The following is a 22,463-nucleotide window of genomic DNA, read 5'->3' on the forward strand; positions in this document are numbered from 1 at the left end:
AAGCTGGAAAGCTGGAGCTGAAGATCAAGTGGTAGGCCAGCCTTGAACAAAAAAGCTCAGGAACAGAGCCCAGGCCCTGAGTTCAAGCACACACATGATCTCTTGGTTTGGGGAACAAAAAGATGCCAGCAGCCAGACCTCTTGGGGGTTACCAGAGACCTTGACTAGGAGGCACTTTGGGTAAGGATGCATTCTTCCTTCCTTCCTTTCTTTCGGTTGTGGGACTTGAACTCTGAGCCTGGGCACTGTCCATCAGCTCTTCAGCTCAAGGCTAAGTGTTCCACCACTTGAGCCACAGCACCACTTCCTGTTTTCTGAGTGGTTTATTGGAGCTAAGAGTCTCACCAACTTTCTTGCCTGGGCTGGCTTTGAACCATGATCCCCAGATCTCAGCCTCCTGAGCAGCCCGCGAACTGGGGGCCCGGCCCCGGAGGGCGTTTTCTGCCCCCACTTTCCACGGTCTGGGGGGCGGGGGGAGGAGGAGGCGGGGAAGGAGGAGGAGGGCGGTCAGTCCTGGGCTCGTCTGCCGGCTGGGGGTGAGCGCGAGGGGCCGGCGCTGTCCGGGCGCGGGGTGCTGGCGGCGGCGCGGGTCCCTCCTCCAGCCCGGCGCTCCCCGCCCCGCGGGCTCGGGCAGTCGGTCCGCGCGCACAGGGCGGGGCCGGGCAGAGCGCAGGGCGCTGGGGCAGGGGCCGGGGCGGCGGAGCGCAGGGCGGCGGAGCGCAGGGCGGCGGAGCGCAGGGCGGCGGAGCGCAGGGCGGCGGAGCGCAGGGCGGCGGAGCGCAGGGCGGCGGAGCGCAGGGCGGCGGAGCGCAGGGCGCTGGGGCAGGGGCCGGGCGGAGCGCAGGGCGGCGGAGCGCAGGGCGGCGGGGCCGGGGCCGGGCAGCGTGGCCATGGCCACCCCCGCGGCGGCGTTGGCGCTGCTGCTGGGGCTGCTGGCGCGGGCGGCCCCGGGCGCGGGCGCGGGCCCCGGCGCGTGCTACGACGGCGCGGGGCGGGCGCGGCGCTGCGTGCCCGAGTTCGAGAACGCGGCGTTCGGGCGGCGCGCGCAGGCCTCGCGCACGTGCGGCCGGCCGCCCGAGGACTTCTGCCCGCAGGTGCGCGCGGGCGGCGCGGGGCCGCCGTGCCAGCGCTGCGACGCCGCCGACCCGCGCCGCCACCACAACGCCTCGCTGCTCACCGACTTCCACAGCCCCGACGACAGCACCTGGTGGCAGAGCCCCACCATGGCCCGCGGGGTGCAGTACCCCCACTCCGTCAACCTCACCCTGCGCCTGGGTAAGCTCGGGGCTGCGGCCCGGATCACGGCGGTCGCGCCGAGCGCGGGCCGGGGGAGGCCGGGGGCGGCGAGGACTCCGCCGCGCACCCCCGGGGGCTCCGCGAGGCCGGCCGGCGCCAGGCGCCACGGGTCGGCCGCCCCGGGCAGCAGGGGTGGCGGCCAGCCTGCCGTGACCGCCTCCGCCCGGCCTCATGGCCCGAGCCTCCCACGGCCTCCGCCCGGCCCCCCACGACCCCGCCCCAGGGCTCCCTCCCCGCCCCTGCGCCCCTGCGCCCTGCGCCGCCCTGCTGTCCCTTCTCTTCAACCTAAGACCTCCCAACGTCTTGACAAGTCTTGGAGGTGGGGGAGGGAGGGAGGGCCGGGGCTTGAACTCACGCCTTGTAGTCTTGCTTGGCGGCATCATCTCCTCCTCCTCCTCCTCCTCCTCCTCCCCCCCTCCTCCTCCCCCCTCCTCCATTTTCCTCCTTCTCCTCCTCTTCCTCCTCCTCCCCCCCTCCTCCTACTTCTCCCCCTCCTCCTCCTCCTCCATTTTCCTCCTCCTCTTCCTTCTCCTCCCCCTCCCTCCTCCTCCTCCCCCTTCCCTGCCAATCCTGGGGCTTGAACTCAGGGCCTGGGCACTGTCCCTGAGCCTTTCTATTCTATGCTCAAGGCTAGCGCTCTACCACTTGAGCCACAGCGCCCCTTCCGGCTTTTTCTGTGTATGTGTTACTGAGGAATCCAACCCAGGGCTTCCTGCATGCTAGGCAAGCACTCTACCACTGAGCCACCTTCCCAGCCCTCCTCCCCTTCCTCCCTGCCAGTCCTGGGGCTTGAACTTAGGGTCTGAGCGCTGTCCTGAGCTTCTTTTGCTCAAGGCTATCACTCTACCACCTGAGCCACAGTGCCACTTCCGGTCTTTTTCTGTTTAGGTGGTACTGAGGAATCAAACCCAGGGCTTCGTGCATGCGAGGCAAGCACTCTACCTCTTCCTCCTCCTCCTTCTCTTCTTCCTCCTCCTCCTTCCCCTTCTCTCCTTCCTCTTCTTTTTGTGCTCAAGGCGGGCACTCCGCCATTTGAGCCATACCTCCACCTCCATGTTTTTGCTGGTTGAGATAAGAGACTCTCAGATTCTTCTGGCCCAGGCTGGCTCTGAGATCTTCAGATCTCAGCCTCCTGAGGAGCCCAGGATTTCAGGCAGGAGCCACTGGCTCTCAGCTAATTCTTCAGTATTCTTATAACTCGTTTTGGCTGCTAAACCGTCTGACCTGAGGTTATTTATAGAGCTTGTTTATCCTGTCTATATTCACACATTTTGCTAGGGAAATGTCAGTTGAATACAGCCTACCACCCTGGAAAGAATGAATGGGATAACACAATATATAACCCAAGGCCTGCTACCCATCTGAATTCCAGAACACACCCAGCGCCAGTGAGCTTGAATACGAGACGGTGGAGCCGCCATGTCTGCATTTTTTTTTTTCAGATGAAAAATGTGGGGCTCTGAGAGGTTAAGTGCTTTGCTCCTAGGCGCACAGCTGTTGAATGACAGTCTGGATGCGGACGGGAGAGCTCATCAAGGCCAAGGCATAAGGAAGGAGTGGAAAGGGTGAGGGAGGAAGTCGGTGCGGAGGGCGCTGGGCCGACCCCTCAGCAGAGTAGGCACATGCTGGCTGTCCCCCAAAAACTCACTTTCCAAGAACCGCAAGGTGGGGTGAAGGCCTCTGGTCAGGCTGGACGCCAGTGGAGCCAGGCGGGGCTGGCGGGACCCCAAGGCCACAGGGGGAGGGGTATGGGCAGGGAGGGAGGGAGGCTGTGGGGTGAAAAGTGGCACAGGAGCCCATGGAATCAGACGCCAAGGAGGTGTCTGGGCCCGGGCACAGACAAGGGGGCAGCCGTGCGCCCACCCTGTGTGCCCTAGCCCACCCGCCTTCACCCATCCCAGGCACCAGGCACGAGAGAGGGAGGCCGGAAGTAACTGTGCACTGAACAGAGGACAAAGGAATGGATGGGTGGATGGATTACTGAATGAATGAACAAGGGCTAGCCACTGTCTGGGCATGACGGTGGAGCCTGCCTCAGTCTCCGTGTCTGTAGCATCGTCCCTTCCCTGGGGACAGTGATGCTGCTCCAGGAGCTGAGGTGTGGCGGGACGCCGGTGTTTGTGCTCAGAGTCCCTGGCTGAGTGCGGCTCGGGCTGGCACTCCTGGTTGTGCCGTAGGGAGTTGAAAATGTTGGCCCTGCCAGGCCCCAGTGGCTCACACCTGTCATCCTAGCTCCTCAAGAGGCTGAGATCTGAGGATCAAGGTTCAAAGCCAGCCCAAGCAGGAAAGTCTGTGAGCTGCTTATCTCCAGTTAACCAACAGAAAAAAAAACCAGAAATGGTAGAGCGTTCACCTTGCGCACAGAAGCTCAGGGACAGTACCTAGGCCTTGAGTTTAAGCCCTACAACCAAAGAGTGGGAGGGGCAGAGAAAGAAGGAAGGAAGGAAGGAAGGAAGGGGAAAATGCCAGCTTGCGTCAGGGCCCTGGTGACACAAGATGGGCCCTGGGAGTCACTGCAGCATCAAGTCTGGCTTGTTCCAGGGTCCACAGGACTTAGACTGGCTGCAGGCTACTGTGGATTGCATGGTTTGGGGTTCCTTAACCACTAGCCTGTGGCCTAGGGGGCCTCTGCTCAGTCCTCAGGTCACCCCTGCTTTCCCGGCCCCCTCCTTGGGGTCTCCTGGGAGGGGCCCAGGGTCCCGTGAAGGGAGTGGGGTGAAGGGCAGGAGAGGAAGAGGCCTCTGGTCAGGCTGGGATGGAGGTCGCCGCTTTCCCAGCCCCCTGGAGCTCCTGACATCTGTTCCAGATCCCGGGCTTCAGCTGAGCCTTCCTGTCTGGGATGAAAGGCCGCAGCGGGGTCTGGCGGCTCCCAGCCCTCCACAGGGCCTAGCAAAGCCGCCAGGGCTGGGGCCGGAGGGCAGGGGTGGGAGGGAGAGGGGAGTGGAGGGGGGTGAGGCAGGGGCGGCCGTGGGGTAGACACTCACAATCATCCAAGGGACAGAACCATGCTGTTTGCTTGCTGGGACAGCAGCCCAACCTGTCAGCTTCGGTGCTTATACAGGTGGAGAAACTGAGGCTCTGGGGATGAGATCAGCAGTCGGGGGGGTGCAGGGCTCCTGGGTCAGGCTGGTCTGAGCTTTCCTGCTTCTTCCCTGCGAAGAGCTCTGGTCTCTTAGGCTCTTTTATATATTTATTTGGGTGCTGATCCCAGGGCTTGAACTCAGGACCTAGGCACTATTTCTAATCATCTTTCGCTCAAGGCTAGGGCTCTGCCACTTGAGCCACAGCTCCACTTTGGCTTTTTTTGGTAGTGTATTGGAGATGAGCGTCTCGCAGACTTTCCTGCCCGGGCTGGCTTTGAACCGCGATTCTCAGATCTCAGCCTCCTGAGTAGCTAGGAGGACAGGCGTGAGCCACCGGCGCCTGCTTTTACGGTGGCTCTCAGGGCTCAGAGTCCCCTCCTTCCCTCAGTGACCTGAGAAGAACACCCAAATGAGTTCTGAGCCCCCCCCCCCCCCCGGCCTAACTCCGACCTGGGGTGGGGCCGTGAGCCGTCCAGGGCCCGAGGCCACCTGCGGACCAGGACGGCCTGAGGCTTGGGCTCTGCGGGCACACGTCGGGGTTCGCCAGCCTTGTTGGGGGCTCTCGCTGAGGCCTGTGGCAGATCAGGGCTGAGAAAAGAGGCCACGAGGCCACTCAGGGACCCACAGGGTCCTGTGGCCCCCGCGGAGGGAACGAGAAGACAATGGTAACCAGCCACAGCGCGGAGCCAGGTCTGGGTGGGCTGGATGTCCGGGAGACACTGCCGGCCTGGGAGGAACCGGGGACCAGCTGGGTCTCCTGAGCTTTGGCTCCATTGTGCTTTCCTGTGGGTGGGCAGCCATGTTTGCCTTGGCTGGGGCTGGAGCTGGGGGGGGGGGGGTCAACTCCTCTTTCTTTCTCCCTGGGGACTCTGGCTGGAACACTGGGGCCCAGACAGGTCAAGGGTCAAGGCAACAGCCTCGGGCAGCCTCCACCCACCCCCAGAAGTGGGCTCCAGGAGTCCCTGGAGCCAGCCGGCCTTGACTCCCTACTCCGGAGGGCCGTCCAGGGCTGGCCCAGCAGGAGCCGGGATTGGATGGTGTTGCCCGTCTGGGCCTCAGGGTCACCCCCATCCACCTCACCTCTGTTCCAGCCGCAGCCCCTGCCCGGAGCAGGCCCCAGCTCTAGACCCTCACTCTGCACGAGCCCCCGCACATGCTTTCCCTGCTGCTGACTCGCCTCCTCTCCCAGCCTGATAGCCCCTGCGGCGTGCCAGTGCTCGACCAAGCCCCAGGCCCAGGCAGAGGACACGCCGCTGTCTGCCCGCCATTCCAGGAAGCCCTCGGCCTCCGAGACTGAGCAGAGGGCTGCCCTCGCCTCCCACGGCCGCCCCCACCCTCCAACCTCCTCCTTCAAGGCCCTGAGGTTTGCTTCTCCATCCTCCAGCTCCCAGCTTGTGGGACTGTTTACACGGCTGCCCCCCAAAAGTCAGCCCAGGGCCCCCTGCACAGGTTGCTGGAGCAGCAGAGAAAAGGGAATCACGGCTCCAGTTCAGCCCGGAGCCTGGTGCTGTTCAAAGCACTTTGTGGGTATTTGCATATGTGTGTGTGTGTGTGTGTGTATTAGCAATCCTGAGATTTGAACTCAGAGCCTTGTGCTTGCTGGGCGGGCACTCTACCACTGCAGCCACATTCCTTGCCCTTTTTTTGTTTTTGTTTCCCTTTGTCATTTTTCAAATAAGGTCTCATGTTTTCACCCAGGCCAGCCTGGATCTCAATTTTTTAATTTAATTTTACTTTTTGCCAGTCGTGGGGCCTGAACTCTGGGCCTGGGCGCTGTCCCTCAGCAATTCAGCTCAAGGCTAGCACTCTACCACTTGAGCCACAGCGCCACTTCCAGCTTTTTTCTTTTTGCTTATGTGGTGCTGAGGAATTGAACCCAGGGCCTCATGCATGCAAGGCAAGCGCTCTACCACTGAACCACCTTCCCAGCCCCTTTTCTTTTTTTTTTTTCTTTTCTTTTCTTCCTTCCTTTCTTTCTTTTTTGTCAGTTGTAGGGCTTGAACTCTGGGCTTGGGTGCTGTCCCCGCACTCTTCAGCTCAAGGCAAGTTCTCTACTGCTTGAGCCACAGCGCCACTTCTGTTTTTTTAGTGGTTTATTGAAGAGAAGACTCTTACGAGGACTTTTCTGCCTGGGCTGGCTTTGAACCATGATCCTTACATCTCAGCCTCCTTAGTAGCCAGGATTACAGGCATGAACCACCAGCGCCCAGCTGGACCTCAGTTCTCTTATGGATGAATACCTAGTAGCTAGAATAACAGGTGTGAACCACTATACCCAGCTTTTTATTGGTTGAGATGGGTTTTGCTAATTTCTTGCTTAGGCTTGAACCACTATCCCCTGCTTGTGTGAGCCTCCAAGCATCTTTCTTCCCTCTTCTCTCAGCGGAAGCAGGAATTCATGTCAACACCTGCTTTAGCTCCATGACTCCAGAATCTACCAGGTTGCTAGCTCAGTCTCTGGAACCTTCTTTTCACTTGCCCTTCCCCATGGGCTCCTTGGCCTTTTATCTATTATTGATATTCACTTATGATTTATAGGTAATGGCCCTGAGTGCCCACTTCCTCCCTTTGCAAACTTGTGGTCTGTATAATTCCCTAATTGGTGCAGAGCTTGGAATTCTTCTTACCACAAAGCCCCAGGTATCCATCCGCCAGGGAAATGTGTTTATTCTCTCCAGGTTAGGCAGTGGACTTGACCTTCATTCTCATTGGGGGATCCCATGTGATCTGGGGATGGAGGATCCCCACTGGGCCCAGGCCTGGTACTGCCAGGCTTGGGGGGCCTTTGGCCTCTACTCTTGGGGACACCCCCCCCCAGCTCTTCACCTGCATCCAAAGCTGGGATGGGGAAACAAGGCCAGGACTCGGCGTGATCTGCCACGGGCTGGTTCTAATGCCCAATGGGCGGCAGCCTGGCCCACAAGACCCCCCTCCCCCACCCCAGCTCTCTTCCCCAGATGGCTCCAATTAAAGGGCTTTTGTTTTGTTTCCATTTTCCCAAAATAAGCCTCCAGTTTGGAGCTCCCTGGGCTTGGTGAGTGCCGGATGTGGGCTGGAGTGGTTTTATGAGCATGCCTGGGTGGATCCTGACAGGCTTCGGGACCCAGCTGGTGGGGGGCCAGGTGACAGGGCTTTGGTGCTGCTGAGCCTCCGTGGGCATGGATGACCCAGGAGGTGAATGCTGGGAGCAGCAGGCTGCCCCGCCCCGACTCCAGAGAAGTCCCTTCTATCTGGAGACCCTGGCAAGGCAGCTGGCTCCATGCTGCAACTTTGGGGGCTTGAGGTCAAGTGGGGACTCAGCTATTTTCTCTCTCTCTCTCTCTCTCTCTCTCGTTGAACCCAGGGCCTGCCCTATGTTAGGCAGTGCTCTACCACTTGAACTACGCCCCTCTCCCCCCCCCCCAGCCCTTTGAGTTCTGCTGAGATGGGGCCCTCCCTAACTTTACTAGGCTTGCCTGGAACCCCCATCTCCTGTCTCCATCTCCCAAGCAGCTGGAATCACAGGCATGTGTGGCCCCGCCTGGCTGAGCCTCAGCTGTTTCTGCATGGAGTCTGGGGATCTTTTCTCTTTTCTCCTTCCCAAGCTTTACATTCCCCATCTGTGAAACGCGTTGTGGCTCTGCCTGGGTCTCTGGTGGGCAGCGCACAGAAAGCACTCAGCAGCTGCTGGACACACAGTAGGTACTCAGCCCCACGGGGTGAATCGGGATGCTTGGGAGCCAAGTAAATGCGGAACAGTGTTCCAGGCAGAGGATGGAACAGCATACTGGATGTTAGGAGGGGAGGAGGAAATGCCCAAGCAGCAGCATTCCGCACTTAGCAATCAAGAGGGGTGATGGATGACTCTTTGGACCAGGCTTCCTGCCCCGACACACTTGTCTGCCTTATTCTCGTGGCTTATTGGCCCCTGGAGTTTGTGGGGGGTCAGGGCTATGGCTGTGGATTTGATCCTCACCGTTTAGAAGTTGAGGTGGCTTACTGGTGGCTCAGGCCTGTAATCCTAGCTACTTAGGAAGCTGAGATCTAAGGATCACGGTTCAAAGCCAGCAGGGAAGTCCGTGAGACTTGAACCTCCGATGAACCACCAAAAAGTTGGCAGTGGAGCTGTGCTCAAGTGGTACAGTGCTAGCCTTGAGTGAAAAGGCTGAGGGACAGAGTTCAAGCCTCAGGATTGGCACAAAAGGTGATAGATGGATAGATAGATAGATAGATAGATAGATAGATAGATAGATAGATAGATAGATGGATGGATGTGGGCTGTTTCCTCTCTCATCCTCTGGCAGAAACTTCTGCAGACTTCTGCATTATCTGAGCCCCGGGTGCAGCCTTCTTGACCCTTCTAATCCCAACGAACCATGGCCCCGGGGCACTGTGATGTCTCTGCGTCTCCCTTACCCCCCTGGCGTGGCAAGGAAGGAGAAGGAGAAGCAGTAACGATTGCCAGCGCGTGATGGGCTTTGTTCGCATGAAACCCGGTGACAGCCTTTTTCCAACAGTGCCTCTCGCTGCCAACTACCTTTTAAGTGGCTGCCAGCTCCCGCCCCAGAGGTGTCTGGCTGTTGTGTGTTTACCACACAGTACATCCCAGCCAACTTCCTGCAGCCTGTGCTGGCAGCTTCCGAGAGGCACGTCTGGGCACCCTGATCCCGCACTGTGGGTGTCACATGCTTCCTTTTAGAACACTAGGAGCCAGGGTGCCAAAGCTATGCTTCCAGAACTCCAAAAAACATCTTAAAACAGAACATGGCAAGGCGGATGCCTTTTTTTTTTTTTAATTATTTTGTAAAATTGTGTTTTCTCCAGATTTAAATTAGAACAAGCTTCTTGAGAGAAAATTGGGGAAAATACAGAAAAACTGCAAAGGGAGGAGAAGCTGCTGCCGGCCCTGACGGATAAACACACTACCCACTGGAGGGCTCGCATTTCCCTTATCCTTTTTTAAACTAAATCAGACATTTATTTCCCAAAAAATACTCTTTCGAACTTTTGTTTCTCTCAAGTTTTAATGACTAGTGACTTTCAAATGCTAAAAATAAAATCAAGCTTCATTAGCTTTGAACTTGAACTCAGGGCCTTGCTTGTGCTAGCCACTCACTCAACTACTTTTCTACCACTTTGTTCTAGTTCGTTTTCAGGTAGGGTCCATACTCCCTCCCCCTTGCCCTTGGGAGCCTGGACCTGACACTCTGTGTAGCTGATACTGTAGGTGTGAGCCACCACAGCTGGCTTATGAAATGGAGTTTTGTTAACTTTTGGCAATCCTCCAGATCTCTGTCTCCCAAGTAGCCAGGATTACAGGCATGAGCCACTATGCTCAGCTGACTTCTTAGGGATCTGGAAATATACAATCCGTATTCTACACATAGAATCCTGTCCTTTTCTTTTTTTCTCTCAACGTTTGACTGCAGCTTTTCTCATATAGTGAACTGTCTTGGTGGCTTCAGGAATTGTGAGAATTTATATCCTGTCATTTCTTCAGCTTTTCCCACACGGTCCTAATTTTTCCTTGGGTACACAGCGTCTTGTGTAGTTCTCGTGTGAATCCCCCCAGGCAAGGCTCCTCTATCCAAGGCTGGGAAGGCTTTTGTGACTTCTCGTCCACGACACCAAGCAGCCTCCCTAAAGGACCAATAGATTTATGTGTCTACCCTTGCTCTTTTATTGTGGTCAAATGCACCCACAGTCTCCCAGACCCCTTTTAAGTTGGCATTCGGTGCCATGGAGCACATTCGTGTTGTGCAACCTTGGCTGCCCTCCAGCCACAGGGCTTTGCCTCTTGAGAAATGGAAATCTGCCCCCTCTAAACACTGACTCCTGTGGAGGGTCTCCAGGGAGACTCTGTGGCCACTATCAGCCACCTCCATCCCCCTAAAGTTTCGTCCTGACCCCCTAGGCCCTGGCAACCACTAGGTCACTTTTGTGGTCCTTAGTGACTCTGTCCTGGCATTCAGTGTGGCCATGAATGGCCGTGTGGTCTCTGGTTGGCTTTTGCCTTGCCAGAATGCTTTCTTCCGAAGCCTGAGAAATAAGGTGGGGGGCGAGGGGAGGGGGAGTTTCTGGCTGTGGCCACAAAGGACTGTAGGTGGGTAGGGGGCCCCGGCTTTGGCCACAAAGGACTATGGGTAGGGGGCCCTGACTGTGGCCACAAAGGACTGTGGGTAGGGGGCTATGCAAGATCCCTTTCCCTGCGGTGGCTGAGCTGCTGTTTAATGTGTGGAAGGCTGCACTGGACGCTGTGATGCTGGTCTAGACCTGTGTTGGGAAATCTGTATCCAGAAAGAAGTTAGAAGCTTGGGAAGATGAGGGGTACAGAGATTTTTGTTAGGGCTGGGGAAGCATGGTGAGGGGTCCGTGGTCATTGTAAGGGAGTCCGGGTAAAGGCACAGGTAGAAGGGTGGGCTTGGTTGGGCTGTGGTAAAAGACAACTTTCTAAAGGTAGAACAGCTTTTCCCACATGTGATCACATCCCATTGCTAGAGATATTTGGCAGTACCAAGGCTCTTTACTCTAGGCTGGCACACTACCACTTGAGACCCTAGCTCTTAAGAGCCACGCCCCTGGCTCTGAGGACACGCCCCTAACACTTGAGCCACGCCCCTACCTCTTAGGGCACGCCTCTAACGCTTGAGCCACGCCCCTAGCTCCTAAGCTGCTCTATCTTGTCCACTGGTACTTGAGCTATGCCCTTGCGCTACGAGATTCATGCCCCTGAGCAGTAAGCCACGCCCACGACACTTAAGCCACACCCTGACACTCGAGCCACGCCCCACGCGATTAAGCCACGCCCCGTGGGCCACGCCCACTGGAGCTCCTTGGGCAGAAAGCAGAGGCTGCGGTGTGGTGCCATGCGGGTTCCACGCGGTGTCGCCGGGCTGTGCCAGCTCCCAGCTGGCCTCACCAGCCCGCGGCCGCGCCTGAGCTCCTGGCAGCCTCCCATCGCGCTGCCCTGGGTCCGGGATGGCCGCTTGCCCTTCCTTCCGTAACATGGGCCCGCACCCCCTGGTCGCAGGGAAGGCCTACGAGATCACCTACGTGAGGCTCAAGTTCCACACCAGCCGCCCCGAGAGCTTCGCCATCTACAAGCGCAGCCGCGCGGGCGGCCCCTGGGAGCCCTACCAGTACTACAGCGCCTCCTGCCAGAGGACCTACGGCCGGCCCGAGGGCCAGCGCCTGCAGCCCGGCCAGGACGAGCGCGTGGCCTTCTGCACCTCCGAGTTCAGCGACATCTCCCCGCTCAGCGGCGGCAACGTGGCCTTCTCCACCCTGGAGGGCCGGCCCAGCGCCTACAACTTCGAGGAGAGCCCGGGGCTGCAGGTCAGAGAGGCGGCCTTGGGGGTGGCCAGGGCCGGGTGGCCGGGCTGGGGACAGCCAGAGAGTCAACCCTGGCAGGACCCCCGAGCCCTGATGATCTCACGGTTTGCATGCCTCAGGCCTTCCAGGCTTAAATCTTCTCCGAATGGTTAGTCGTGGATAGATGGAAGCGAGCAGGTGTGGTGGTTGGTGCATGACTGTAATCCCAGCACTCACTGGGGAAGCTGAGGCAGAAGGATTTCCTGTCAGGGCTGGTTTCCAGTCTCCGTCCTCACATCTCAGCCTCTTGACTAGCTAGGGTTACAGGGGTGAGCCACCGGCACCGGCCTAAATCTGGGAGACTTATCTCTCATTAATCAGCAAAAGGCTAAAAATGGAGCTATGGCTCAAGTAGTAGAGGGCTATCCATGAGTGAAAAAGCTAAAGGACAGTGCTCAGGCTCCAGTATCAGCCCAAAAGAAGAGAGAGGAGAGAGGGAGGAGGGAGAGAGACTGCTTCAAGGGCTGATCAGGCAAGGAGGTGTGCCTTTCCCCAGCTCCCTTGGCTTCTCTTTACATGGGGGGAGTGGGAAGAAGGCCTAGACCCCTCCCCCAGCTGGAACTGTTTCTAGAACTTTCTGCAGTGGGACAGCAGTGGGACAGCCTCCATGTGCCTTCTGGGCTTTTAGGAGGGTCAGCTGGCAAGGACCAAAGCCATCAAGTCATGCAATGAAGGACTCGTAGTTATAGAGTACGTGGAAGGGGACTGGCTTGCTGAATTTACCATCTGACTTTGTTTTCCTGATATCTCACAGCAGTAGGCACCTGCGGCTTACTAAGAGAGCCGCACAGCTGCACAGAGTAGAAGGGGGCTTGTCTCCACTTTGGGGTTTTGGCAGTACTGAGATTTGAACTCAGAACCTGATTGGTAGGCAGATGCTCTACTGCTCAGCCACGACCCCCCCAGCCCTCAATACCACTTTGGAGATCAGCTCTGGTCCTCATGATAGCAGTATGGGTCCCCCCCTAAACACCCCCCCAAGCCCCAAACCCTGGGTTTGTGGCCTTGGGTTTGGGTCCAGACAGGCCTCAGTCACACGGTCAGAGCCTCCAGCTGGGACATCAAGTGGTTCACATTCTCTGGGCGACACTGCTGCACAGAGGTCCGGGACGACTCTTGGAGGTGGGGGCTTCCAGGCTGGGGGCTGCTGCGAGGTAAAGCCCTCACACAGCATGCAGGGGACGCTGGGCTGACCGAAGTGCTGCAGAAAGCCAAATGGAATGTGCCAGTGTCACCCGCAGCTTCTCGGCGAGAACCTGCACTTACCCGCTCTCCCAAGGTGCCGTGACCTTTGCAGAGCCGGCCTTGGGTGAGCGCAGGAGTGACAGCCGCACAGGGCTGCGCGCAAAGCCCGGCCAGGCCTGCGTCATGCTGCGATGAGAAGACAGACTGGGCCAGGAGCTCATTTTCTGTTCTGATGGCCTGATTGCTTAGCCAGGGGCTCCTGGGCTGAATTAAAATGCTGATTAATATTCAGCCGGAGCTGGCTCTGATTATAACAGCAGGCGGATGGAAATGTCAGCCTGCACGTGGGCCCTCACTTCCTCACCACGCTCTTCCACGAGGAAGTGGCTCAGCCAGCCCTCAGCAAGTATTTACCAAATACCTGGTGTGTGCCAGGCAGCGCTGGGTGCGGGAGGCGGCCGCGGTCCGAACAAGGGCTCCAAGGCCTCCCTGGGCCAGGCTTGCCTGCTGCTGAGACACCTGGGCCACGGCCCTCGGAGCAATGAGGGTGTGGGCCCCAGAGGTTGGAGATCGCAGCTCCCCTACTGCTTCCCGGAGCAGGTGGCAGGCCTTGCTGGCGTCACCACCCCCCCTCACCACCCTGCACCCTCTCTGTCTGCACACTGTCCCTGTCCCAGCTCACTGCTGGGGAAAGAGAGGCACCAAGACATGGAACCACATCCCCAAAGTGGCAAGCAGCCCCTCCCAGGCCAGCATGACCCAGAGGCCTGGTTCCTTGCAACCGGGAGCCCACCCCAGGGACACCAGGCTGGCAGCAGAGCCTGGGGCACCTGCTGAGGGCACCGGGTCCTGTTCCCCTAGGACTGGGTCACCAGCACGGAGCTCCTCATCTCCCTAGACCGGCTCAACACATTTGGGGATGACATATTCAAGGACCCCAAGGTTCTCCAGTCCTACTACTATGCAGTGTCTGACTTCTCCGTGGGCGGCAGGTAATCTGGGTGGAACCCAGGAGTGGGGTGGAGTCTGGGCGGAGGGCGGGGCAGATGGGGGCGGAGCCCAGAGCGGAAGGAATAGCTGATGGCCCAGCCAGAGCTGGAGAGGCAAGACCCTGGTCCTCAGCTCCCAGCGTCTTTCTGCCTTCCCAGCCCACCGCCACTGAGTTCCCCTGTCTGTTCCCACACTGAGCCTCACCCAACGCAGGGGGCCCTTGTGCCTTCTCTTCCCTCTGCCTAGGGGTCCTTCCTCCTCCTGGATCTCTTAGCCCCAGAGCTAGCCACCAGCAGTCACTCTGTCCCCCTCCTGGGGTCTCAGACCATCTCTGCAGGGAATCCAAGGGCCCTATGGTAGATGATCTCTCCATGGTCTACTGTGGCCAAGAAGTGGGGGAGGGGGGAGGGTCCCTTCTGTCTCTGGGCTCCCAGAGCCTGGTTGGAGCAGTGGAAAGAAACAGGCAAGGCGGAGGCTCAGTTTTCTTCTTGAAAGGTGAAAAGACCATGTTCCCACCCCAGGTCCAGTAGGGCAGCCTGCAGGAATCCAGTTGCTCCCAATAAACCCATCAGTACCCCCCACCCCCACCCCAGTACTAAAGGACAGGAAGAGCCCGCACCAGTGACTCATGCCTGTAATCCTAGCTAAACTGTGAGACTCTTTTTTTGGGGGGGGGGTTTGGTTGTGGGGCCTGAATTCTGGGCCTGGGCGCTGTCCCTCAGCTTTTCAGCTCAAGGCTAGCGCTCTACCACTTGAGCCACAGTGCCACTTCCGGCTTTTTTCTTTTTTCTTATGTGGTGCTGAGGAATCGAGCCCAGGGCCTCATGCATGCAAGGCAAGTGCTTTACCACTGAGCCACCTTCCCATCTCCAATGAACCAGCAAAAAGCTGGAAGTAGAGCTGTGGCTCAAGGGGTAGAGCACTAGCCTTGATCAAAAAAGCTCAGGGTCAGCACCCAAGTCCTGAGTGTAAGCTCCAGAACAGGTGTGCACGCATGCATGCACACATGCACACACATACACACACACAAGACAGAAGAAGATCAGCATTCCAAAGCCAGGGAACAGCTCTACAGAAGTGCTGGAACGGGGTGGGGGAGACTATAAGGGGTCCAGGCAAAGCCCCAGCCGGTGGGAGACCAGGCTGGAGAGAGGGCCAGGGCCACAGGTTCCAAGGGTTCCTCTCCTGTGGTCAGTGAGAAGCTGAGACACGCAGCCTTGGCCAGCCACGGGAGAGTCAGCTTGGGCCATGGGGGTGTGTGTGTGTGGCCCTGAGAGCAGTTCAAGACAGAAAAGCAGCCTGTCGTGGGGCGGGGGGGGGGGGGGTGGCAGGTAGGCAGTGAGACAATGCCCAACCATGGACTCAGGACGCTGAGAGGTGGGGAGAGGCTGTGGCCCCGCTGCTGTCCCAGCCCCGGTGGACCTCGCTGGAGCGGGCTCTGCGAGGATGGCGAGGCCTTGATCCCCAGCGCCTGAGAACATCTGGGCCCCAGCTGCCGGGACCAGACCACCCTCAGACCACAGCTGGTGGGAAGTCCGTGCCCCGAGCTGGAGGCCACAGGGGCCACTCCGGACGGGGATGGCGGCCAAGGAGGGCCAGGCTGTGCCGCGCATGCCGTGTCACCGCCACATTCCTGCCCCACTCCACCCGTTGCTTCATCCTGCAGGTGACGGGGACACAGACCAGGGTTGCCCTCAAAAGCACAGATTTAATAGGTACCAGTGACTCACCCCTGGAATCCTAGCTGCCCAGGAGGCTGAGATCTGAGGATCACGGTTCAAAGCCAGCCCAAGCAGGGAAATCTGTCTTTTTTTTTTTTTTTGGCAGTCGTGGGGCCTGAACTCTGGGCCTGGGTGCTATCTCTCAGCTCTTCAGCTCTACCACTTGAACCACCGCGCCACTTCTGGCTTTTTCTGCTTATGTGGTGCTGAGGAATCAAATCCAGGGCCTCATGCATGCAAGGCCTGAGCTCTACCACTGAGCCACCTTTCCAGCCCTCCGTGAGACTCTTACTCCAATAAACCACCGGAAAACCAGAAGTGGCGCTGTGACTGAAGTGGTAGAGCGCTAGCCTTAACCTGAAGAGCTCAGGGACAACGCCCAGGCCCAGAGTTCAAGTCCCACAACCAACAAAAAAAAACAACAAAACAGAGACTCTGAGGATTTGGGATAGGATGGGAAATGTTCCCTGTACAGGCTACCTCTGTGTGTGCACACATGTGTGTATGCGCGTGCACACACATGTGCATGTGTGCCCAATCTGGGGCTTGAACTTGAGGCCTAAGTGCTATTCATGAGCTCTTTGGCTCAAGCTACCACTTGAGCCACAGCTACTTCTGACTTTTTGTGGTTAATTGGAGATAAGGACTTTTCCTAACCTGTGCTGGCTTTGAACCCTGATCCTCATGTCTCAGTCTCTTGAGCAGCTAGGATTACAGGTGTGAGCAAGCTCCTGGCAAGGCCGCCTCTCAAAGAGAAAGACTTGCCCAGGGCAGCCTCCCGGCCCTCCTTCACTCATTGTGTCCTACCTGCCCTCTTGTCACTGGGGGAGACCCAGGGGTCCACCTCCTGGGTTCTTGGCCCTGGGAAGGCCCTGCCCAGGCAGATGGCAATGTGGGGTGGCAGTCTCCTTGATAAATCCATCAGCAATGGGACAGGGAATATGGTGGGGTTTCCTGTGTCATGTTCTCCTCCCTCCTGTCTGCCTGTGTTATGTTTTTATTTGTTACTGGTTGTGGGGCTTGAACTCTGGGCCTGGGCCCTGTCCCTCAGCTCTTCAACTCAAGGTGAGCACTCTGCTACTTGAGCCACAGCGCCACTTCCGGTTTTCTGGTGGTTCATTGGAGCTGAGTCTCACAGACTTTCCTTCCAGGGCTGGCTTTGAACCATGATCCTCAGATCTCAACCTCCTGAGTAGCTAGGATGACAGGCGTGAGCCACGGGCCCCAGCCTCTGCATTCTTTTGTTTCCTTTTGTTATGGTGGAGACTGGGTTTTGAACTCGTGGTTCTGTGCTCAGTCCAGTCTGTTTGCCCAGTCTGTCTCTAACCCCTCGGGCCTGGCCTCTGACCTTCCCCCAGGTGCAAATGCAACGGCCATGCCAGCGAGTGCGGCCCCGACGGGGCGGGCCGGCTGGCCTGCCGCTGCCAGCACAACACCACGGGCGTGGACTGCGAGCGCTGCCTGCCCTTCTTTCAGGACCGCCCGTGGGCCCGGGGCACCGCCCAGGCCGCCAACGAGTGTCTGCGTGAGTGTCCCCCAGAGTCAGGGACCCCGGAACCGCGCAGCTCCGGGGTGGGTCCCTGGGCAGCTGCGGAGGCAGGGGAAGCGCAGGATGGGGGAAAGGGGGGGTGAGCCTTGATCCCCTCCCACCCGTCAGTCCCCCAAGACAGTCTTTGATGTAGCTGCTGAGTCCCACCAGGACCACCCCCCCCCCGCCCGCAGTGGGGGGCTGAGCCTGCCCCTCGGCCCCCACCCCCACCCCCACTCTTCCTCCTCCTCCCCTTTGATGTCCTGACTAGCAGGGCTGCCCCTCCCCCGCCCCAGCTGTGCACAGCGCCGCGCCTGCCCCGCCCCGCGTGGGTCCTGGGTCCAGAGCCCCGCCCGGCCTCCCCACACCTCCCCAGCCCTCATCTGCTCTGACTGGGTCACACCCCCTCCGCCCCTCCCACCCTGCCCCACCCGGCCGGAGCTGCCAGGCTCTGGGCCCTGCTGTCCCGGGCTGGACCCCTGGCTGCCAGAGCCAGGACAGCGCGGGCCACTTGTCCCCCCACCAATGCCCCTTCCCCCGCACCACAGGGTCAGCGGCCCTGCCCGCAGGTCGCCTTCCTTCTGTATTGCTCCCTTCCCCCATGTCACGCCCCTCAGGGCCTGGCCCTGCCATCTCCTGCTACTGCCACGCCCCCACCACGCCACGCCCTGCTACTGCCACGCCCCCACCCTGCCACACCCCTGCTACTGCCACGCCCCTGCTACTGCCACGCCCCCATCCTGCCACGCCCCCATCCTGCCACGCCCCTGCTACTGCCACGCCCCCACCTGCCACGCCCCTGCTACTGCCACGCCCCTGCTACTGCCACGCCCCCATCCTGCCACGCCCCTGCTACTGCCACGCCCCTGCTACTGCCACGCCCCCACCCTGCCACCCCTGACACACCACGCCCCCTGGCATGCCCCGCCCCGCCCCTGGCATGCCCCGCCCCGCCCCTGGCATGCCCCGCCCCCTGGCATGCCCGGCCCTCCCTCCCCGCTGCCCAGCCCCGCGGCTTCGCGGCCCGCGGCTTCCCCCCGCCCCAGGCTCTCGCCGTTGTCCGTGGTGCCCGTGGTGCCCGCGGTGCCCTGGGCAGTAGCCCGTTGGGAAACCTGGAGCGGTGTCCTTGATGGAGCCGGACCTGAGCTCCATCCTGGACTCGTGCCGGTCCCTGCCTCCCCTCTCCAGCCCCAGGAGAGTGAGTGGCGCCGGCCGCTCACCGCCCCCTGGCCGCCCACAGCCTGCAACTGCAGCGGCCGCTCGGAGCAGTGCACCTTCGACCGCGAGCTCTTCCGCAGCACCGGCCACGGCGGCCGCTGCCACCGATGCCGCGATCACACGGCCGGGCCCCGCTGCGAGCGCTGCCGGGAGGCCTTCTACCGCTGGGACCCGCGGGCTGCGTGTCAGCCCTGCGACTGCCACGCAGCAGGTGAGCCGAGGGAGCCAGGCCTCCAGCCCTCCCTCCCTCCAGCCCTCCCTCCCCTCCCCCTCCCCCCAACCCACCCTCCTCTCCCTCGCTCCCTCCCTCCCCCAGGCTCCCTGAGTCTCCAGTGTGACCACGAGGGAATCTGCTCCTGCAAGCCCACGGTGACCGGCTGGAAGTGTGACCGCTGCCGGCCTGGGTTCCACTCGCTCAGCGAGGGTGGCTGCAGGTGAGGGGCCGGGTGGCGTCCGGAAGGGGCAGGGGCAGCGAGAACAATGCAAGCTGTTCCTGCCTACCACCAAGGCCACAGAGGGACCCGGGGCAGGGTTCCAGGTAGGGGTGCCAGGCAGGGCTGAGAGACAAGCTCCCAGTGAGGCTCCCTGCCTGAGCAGGGAGGGAGGAAGAGGGAGGAGAGGGCTGGCGCAGAAGCAGCCTAGGGAGCAGCTGAGGACCAGGTGGTGTGGGAGGGCTGAGACCAGAGGCGGTGGAGGTTCTGATCTTGGAGCTGCAGGGGGACCTGGCCTTGTTTGAAGAGGGAGGGGGAAGGGAGAGGGATGAGCATATTCTAGACCCGGGGGGGAGGGGTGTAGTATGAGGTCACAGGAGATGGAAGTGGAAGAAGGAAGATGATCTTTGGAGTTGTGCCTTTTCACTCAGACTGGTGCACTACCACTTGAGCCACACCTCCAGTCTGCCCTAAGGGTTCTACCCAGGCCATTTGAGCAAGTAGGGGGCTGGGAAGGGAGATGCAGAGCTTTGGGTTCGTGCACTACATGTGCAGTACCCAGAGAACCAGCCAAAGGGTCGGGTGGGGGGAGGGGGCCGGGAAAAGGAGTCTAGCACCCCCGCCAGGGCGCAGCGAGAATGCGCAGGACCACAATGGAAAATCAAGCTCCTAGTAACTCCGAAGTGCCTGCGTGGGCGCCTGGTGACAGGGGCGGCAGCTTGATTCTAGTCACCGAAATGAAATGACCCGTGCTGCTCACTGGTGGAGCACTTGCCCAACACGTGTGCGAGCTCCAGGTTCCATTCCAGCATCACATACGTGCACACACACACATTCCTCATCTTGTGCATGGATGCACACTTGCACCCACATAATGCACAGAGTGACCCCGCTGCTCCCACAGGCCCTGGCCTCTGGACATTTGCACACGCCATTCTTCTGCCCTGGAGTGTGCTCCTTCCCCACAAGCCCTGCCTCCCCCAGGCTGTCTGTCAGACTCCTACTCAAGCCTCTTCCCAGCTCAGGTGGCTCCCCCTCAGGGGTCTCCCCTGACCCTGTGACCTCTGTCCCCAGCCCCACGCCAGGCCTGAGGCCCCTCTGCAGGACTGCATCCCTGTGCACCTCCCCCACAGCACACTCCTCCTGTAATCTGTGCTCCCGGACTGATGGGTGGATAGGAGGATAGATGGGTGTATGGATGATGGATGGATAAATAAATGGATAGATGGATGGTGGATGGATTAATGGATGGATGGATAGATGATAGATGATGGATGGGTGGATGGATGGATGGATGGGTGGTGGATGGATGGATGAATGAATGGATGGATGATGGATTAATGGATGAATGGATAGATGATGAGTGATGGATGATGGATGGATGGATGGATGGGTGGATGGATGATGGATGGATGGGTGGATTAATGGATGGATAGATGATGGATGATGGATGGGTGTATGGATAGTGGGTATATGGATGGATGGATGGATTAATGGATAACTAGGTAGAAGATGATGGATGGGTGGGTGGATAGATGAATGCATGGGTGGATTATAGATGGATTGGTGGATGGATGATGGATGGATGGTGAAGGGATAGATGAATACGTGGATGAATGGATGGATGACAGGTGGATGGATAATAGATGGGTGATAGATGTATGGATGGATAATGGGTGGATGATGGATGGATGATAGATGGGAGATGGGTGGATAATGGGTGGATAGGTGGATGGATGATGGATGGGTAGATGGATGAGTGGGAGGATGGATGGGTAGATGATGGGTGGATGGTGGATGGATGGTAGATGGGTGATGAGTGGATGAACGGATGGATGGATGGCTAGGAGGATGATAGATGGAAGGGTGGATGGATGAGTGAGTAGGAGGATGGATGGGTGGATGGCTGATGGCTGATAGATGAGTGGGAGGGTGACTGGGTGGATGATGGGTGGATGATAGATGGGTGAGGGAAGGATGAAGGATGAATAGATGGGTGGGTGGATGAGGGATGGAAGGACGCAGGGTGGATACACACCGGAGGGGTCATGCCGGTAGAGGGGTGACTGGCAGGCATAGGCAGAGGAGTCCTGTTCCCGGGTGGACGACTCACTTCCTGGCAGGACTGGGGTAGCGAAGGCGGTTGCAGGCCCAGCCGTCCTGCACTGGGCTCCGGGAGCGGGGAAGGGCAGGGAGCTTGCCAAGGGCGGGGCTCTCCCTCTGGAGCCTCGCAGGATCCGGGCCCTGACGCCGAGTCTCGGTCAGGCCCTGCATGTGCAGCGTGGCGGGCAGCCTGGGCACCTGTGACCCCCGCAGCGGACACTGTCCCTGCAAGGACAACGTGGAAGGCAACTTGTGCGACAGGTGGGTGAGCCGATCGCTGATCGCCCGGAGCTGCTGGGAGAGACCTCGGGGGTCACCAGTGAGGCTCCGGGGCTGAGCAGGTGGGGGGGGGAGGGCGGGGGCAGGGGGAATGGGCAGCCCCATCAGCCCACTTCCTTCCTGGACTGCCATGGAGCTGCCCTGCAGGAAGCCCCCCCAACCCCAGGCTGTAAGGCAGTGTTAACACCCTACCCACATGCCATCGATGCTTCGTGAGCTGAGAAAATCTTTTTCTCCAACTCAGAATCCTGAAAATAAAAAGACAGACTGGAAAGAACGTGTGTAGCCCAGGCAGAAAGGCAGGGCATGCTGGCCACTACTCTCCCATCTCACCTCAGGGCAGACATAACTAATGGAGCCATGTACTCTTTACAACCCTCCTGTCTCACTCCAGGACAGACATAACTAATGGAGCCCCATACTCAGGGCACACAGTAACCTCAGCATCCAACTGAGTTGAGATCTGAGCCATCCCTGCAATCACCAGGCAAAGGTTACAAGGTTCTGGAGGCCGCCAGACAAACCTGGTTTTGCCTCCCAGGGGACACAGCCTCCTCCTGGCTCTGGGTCTGACATCAGAAGGGCTGTACCACACCAAAGCCGAGTGTCTGGCCCCAAGTCTCGAGTCTCGCTTGATCTGGGCTGCCCAGATCTCGAGTTGGCAGGGTCTAAAAAAAAAAAGTCCCAGAGAGATTGTAAGAACCTAGAAAGAAGCCAGGTGCCGGTGGCTCACGCCTGTCATCCTAGCTACTCAGGAGGCTGAGATTTGAGGATCACAGTTCAAAGCCAGCCTGGGAAGGAAAGTCAGTGAGACTCTCATCACCCATAAACCACCAGAAAACTGGAAGTGGCTCTGTGGCTCAAGAGGTAGAGCGCTCACCTTGAGCTGAAGAGCTGAGGGACAGAGCCCAGGCCCAGAGTTCAAGCCCCACGACCAAAAAAAAACCCCCAGAAAGACAGAGGCTGTCACAGCTGGGAGGAGGGCTGGGGAGGTGGCTCAGTGGTAGAGCGTTTGCCTTGCATGCATGAGGCCCTGGGTTCCATTCCTCAGCACCACATAACAAAAAGAAAAAAGCTGGAAGTGGCGCTGTGGCTCAAGTGGTAGAGCACTAGCCTTGAGCTGAAGAGCTGAGGGACAGCGCCCAGGCCCAGAGTTCAGGCCCCACGACTGACAAAAAAAAAAAAAAAAAAAACCACAGCTGGGAGGAGGCGGGAGCTTGTGAGTTCCTGGACGTGAGGCCAGCACCGGGGGTGTGGGGTTGCTCTCATACCCCTTCTG

At 59.2% G+C, this 22,463-nt stretch overlaps 1 protein-coding gene across 1 annotated transcript in view; it reads left to right on the top strand.

Annotated features, from left to right (window-relative positions):
* The first annotated feature begins 890 nt into the window (after positions 1–890).
* Positions 891–22,463, top strand: part of Lamc3 (laminin subunit gamma 3) — a 48,989-nt gene continuing 27,416 nt past the window's right edge. Inside the window, exons 1-7 of the mRNA XM_042680876.1 lie at positions 891–1,275; positions 11,389–11,693; positions 13,776–13,906; positions 16,984–17,150; positions 18,394–18,582; positions 18,688–18,805; positions 21,068–21,166. Coding sequence (XP_042536810.1) covers positions 891–1,275; positions 11,389–11,693; positions 13,776–13,906; positions 16,984–17,150; positions 18,394–18,582; positions 18,688–18,805; positions 21,068–21,166 — 1,394 coding nt within the window. The remainder of the gene's footprint in view (positions 1,276–11,388; positions 11,694–13,775; positions 13,907–16,983; positions 17,151–18,393; positions 18,583–18,687; positions 18,806–21,067; positions 21,167–22,463) is intronic.

The sequence above is a fragment of the Dipodomys spectabilis genome, unplaced genomic scaffold, assembly GCF_019054845.1.
Source record: "Dipodomys spectabilis isolate Male_0828 unplaced genomic scaffold, ASM1905484v1 ptg000067l, whole genome shotgun sequence".
Taxonomy (NCBI): Eukaryota; Metazoa; Chordata; class Mammalia; order Rodentia; family Heteromyidae; genus Dipodomys; species Dipodomys spectabilis.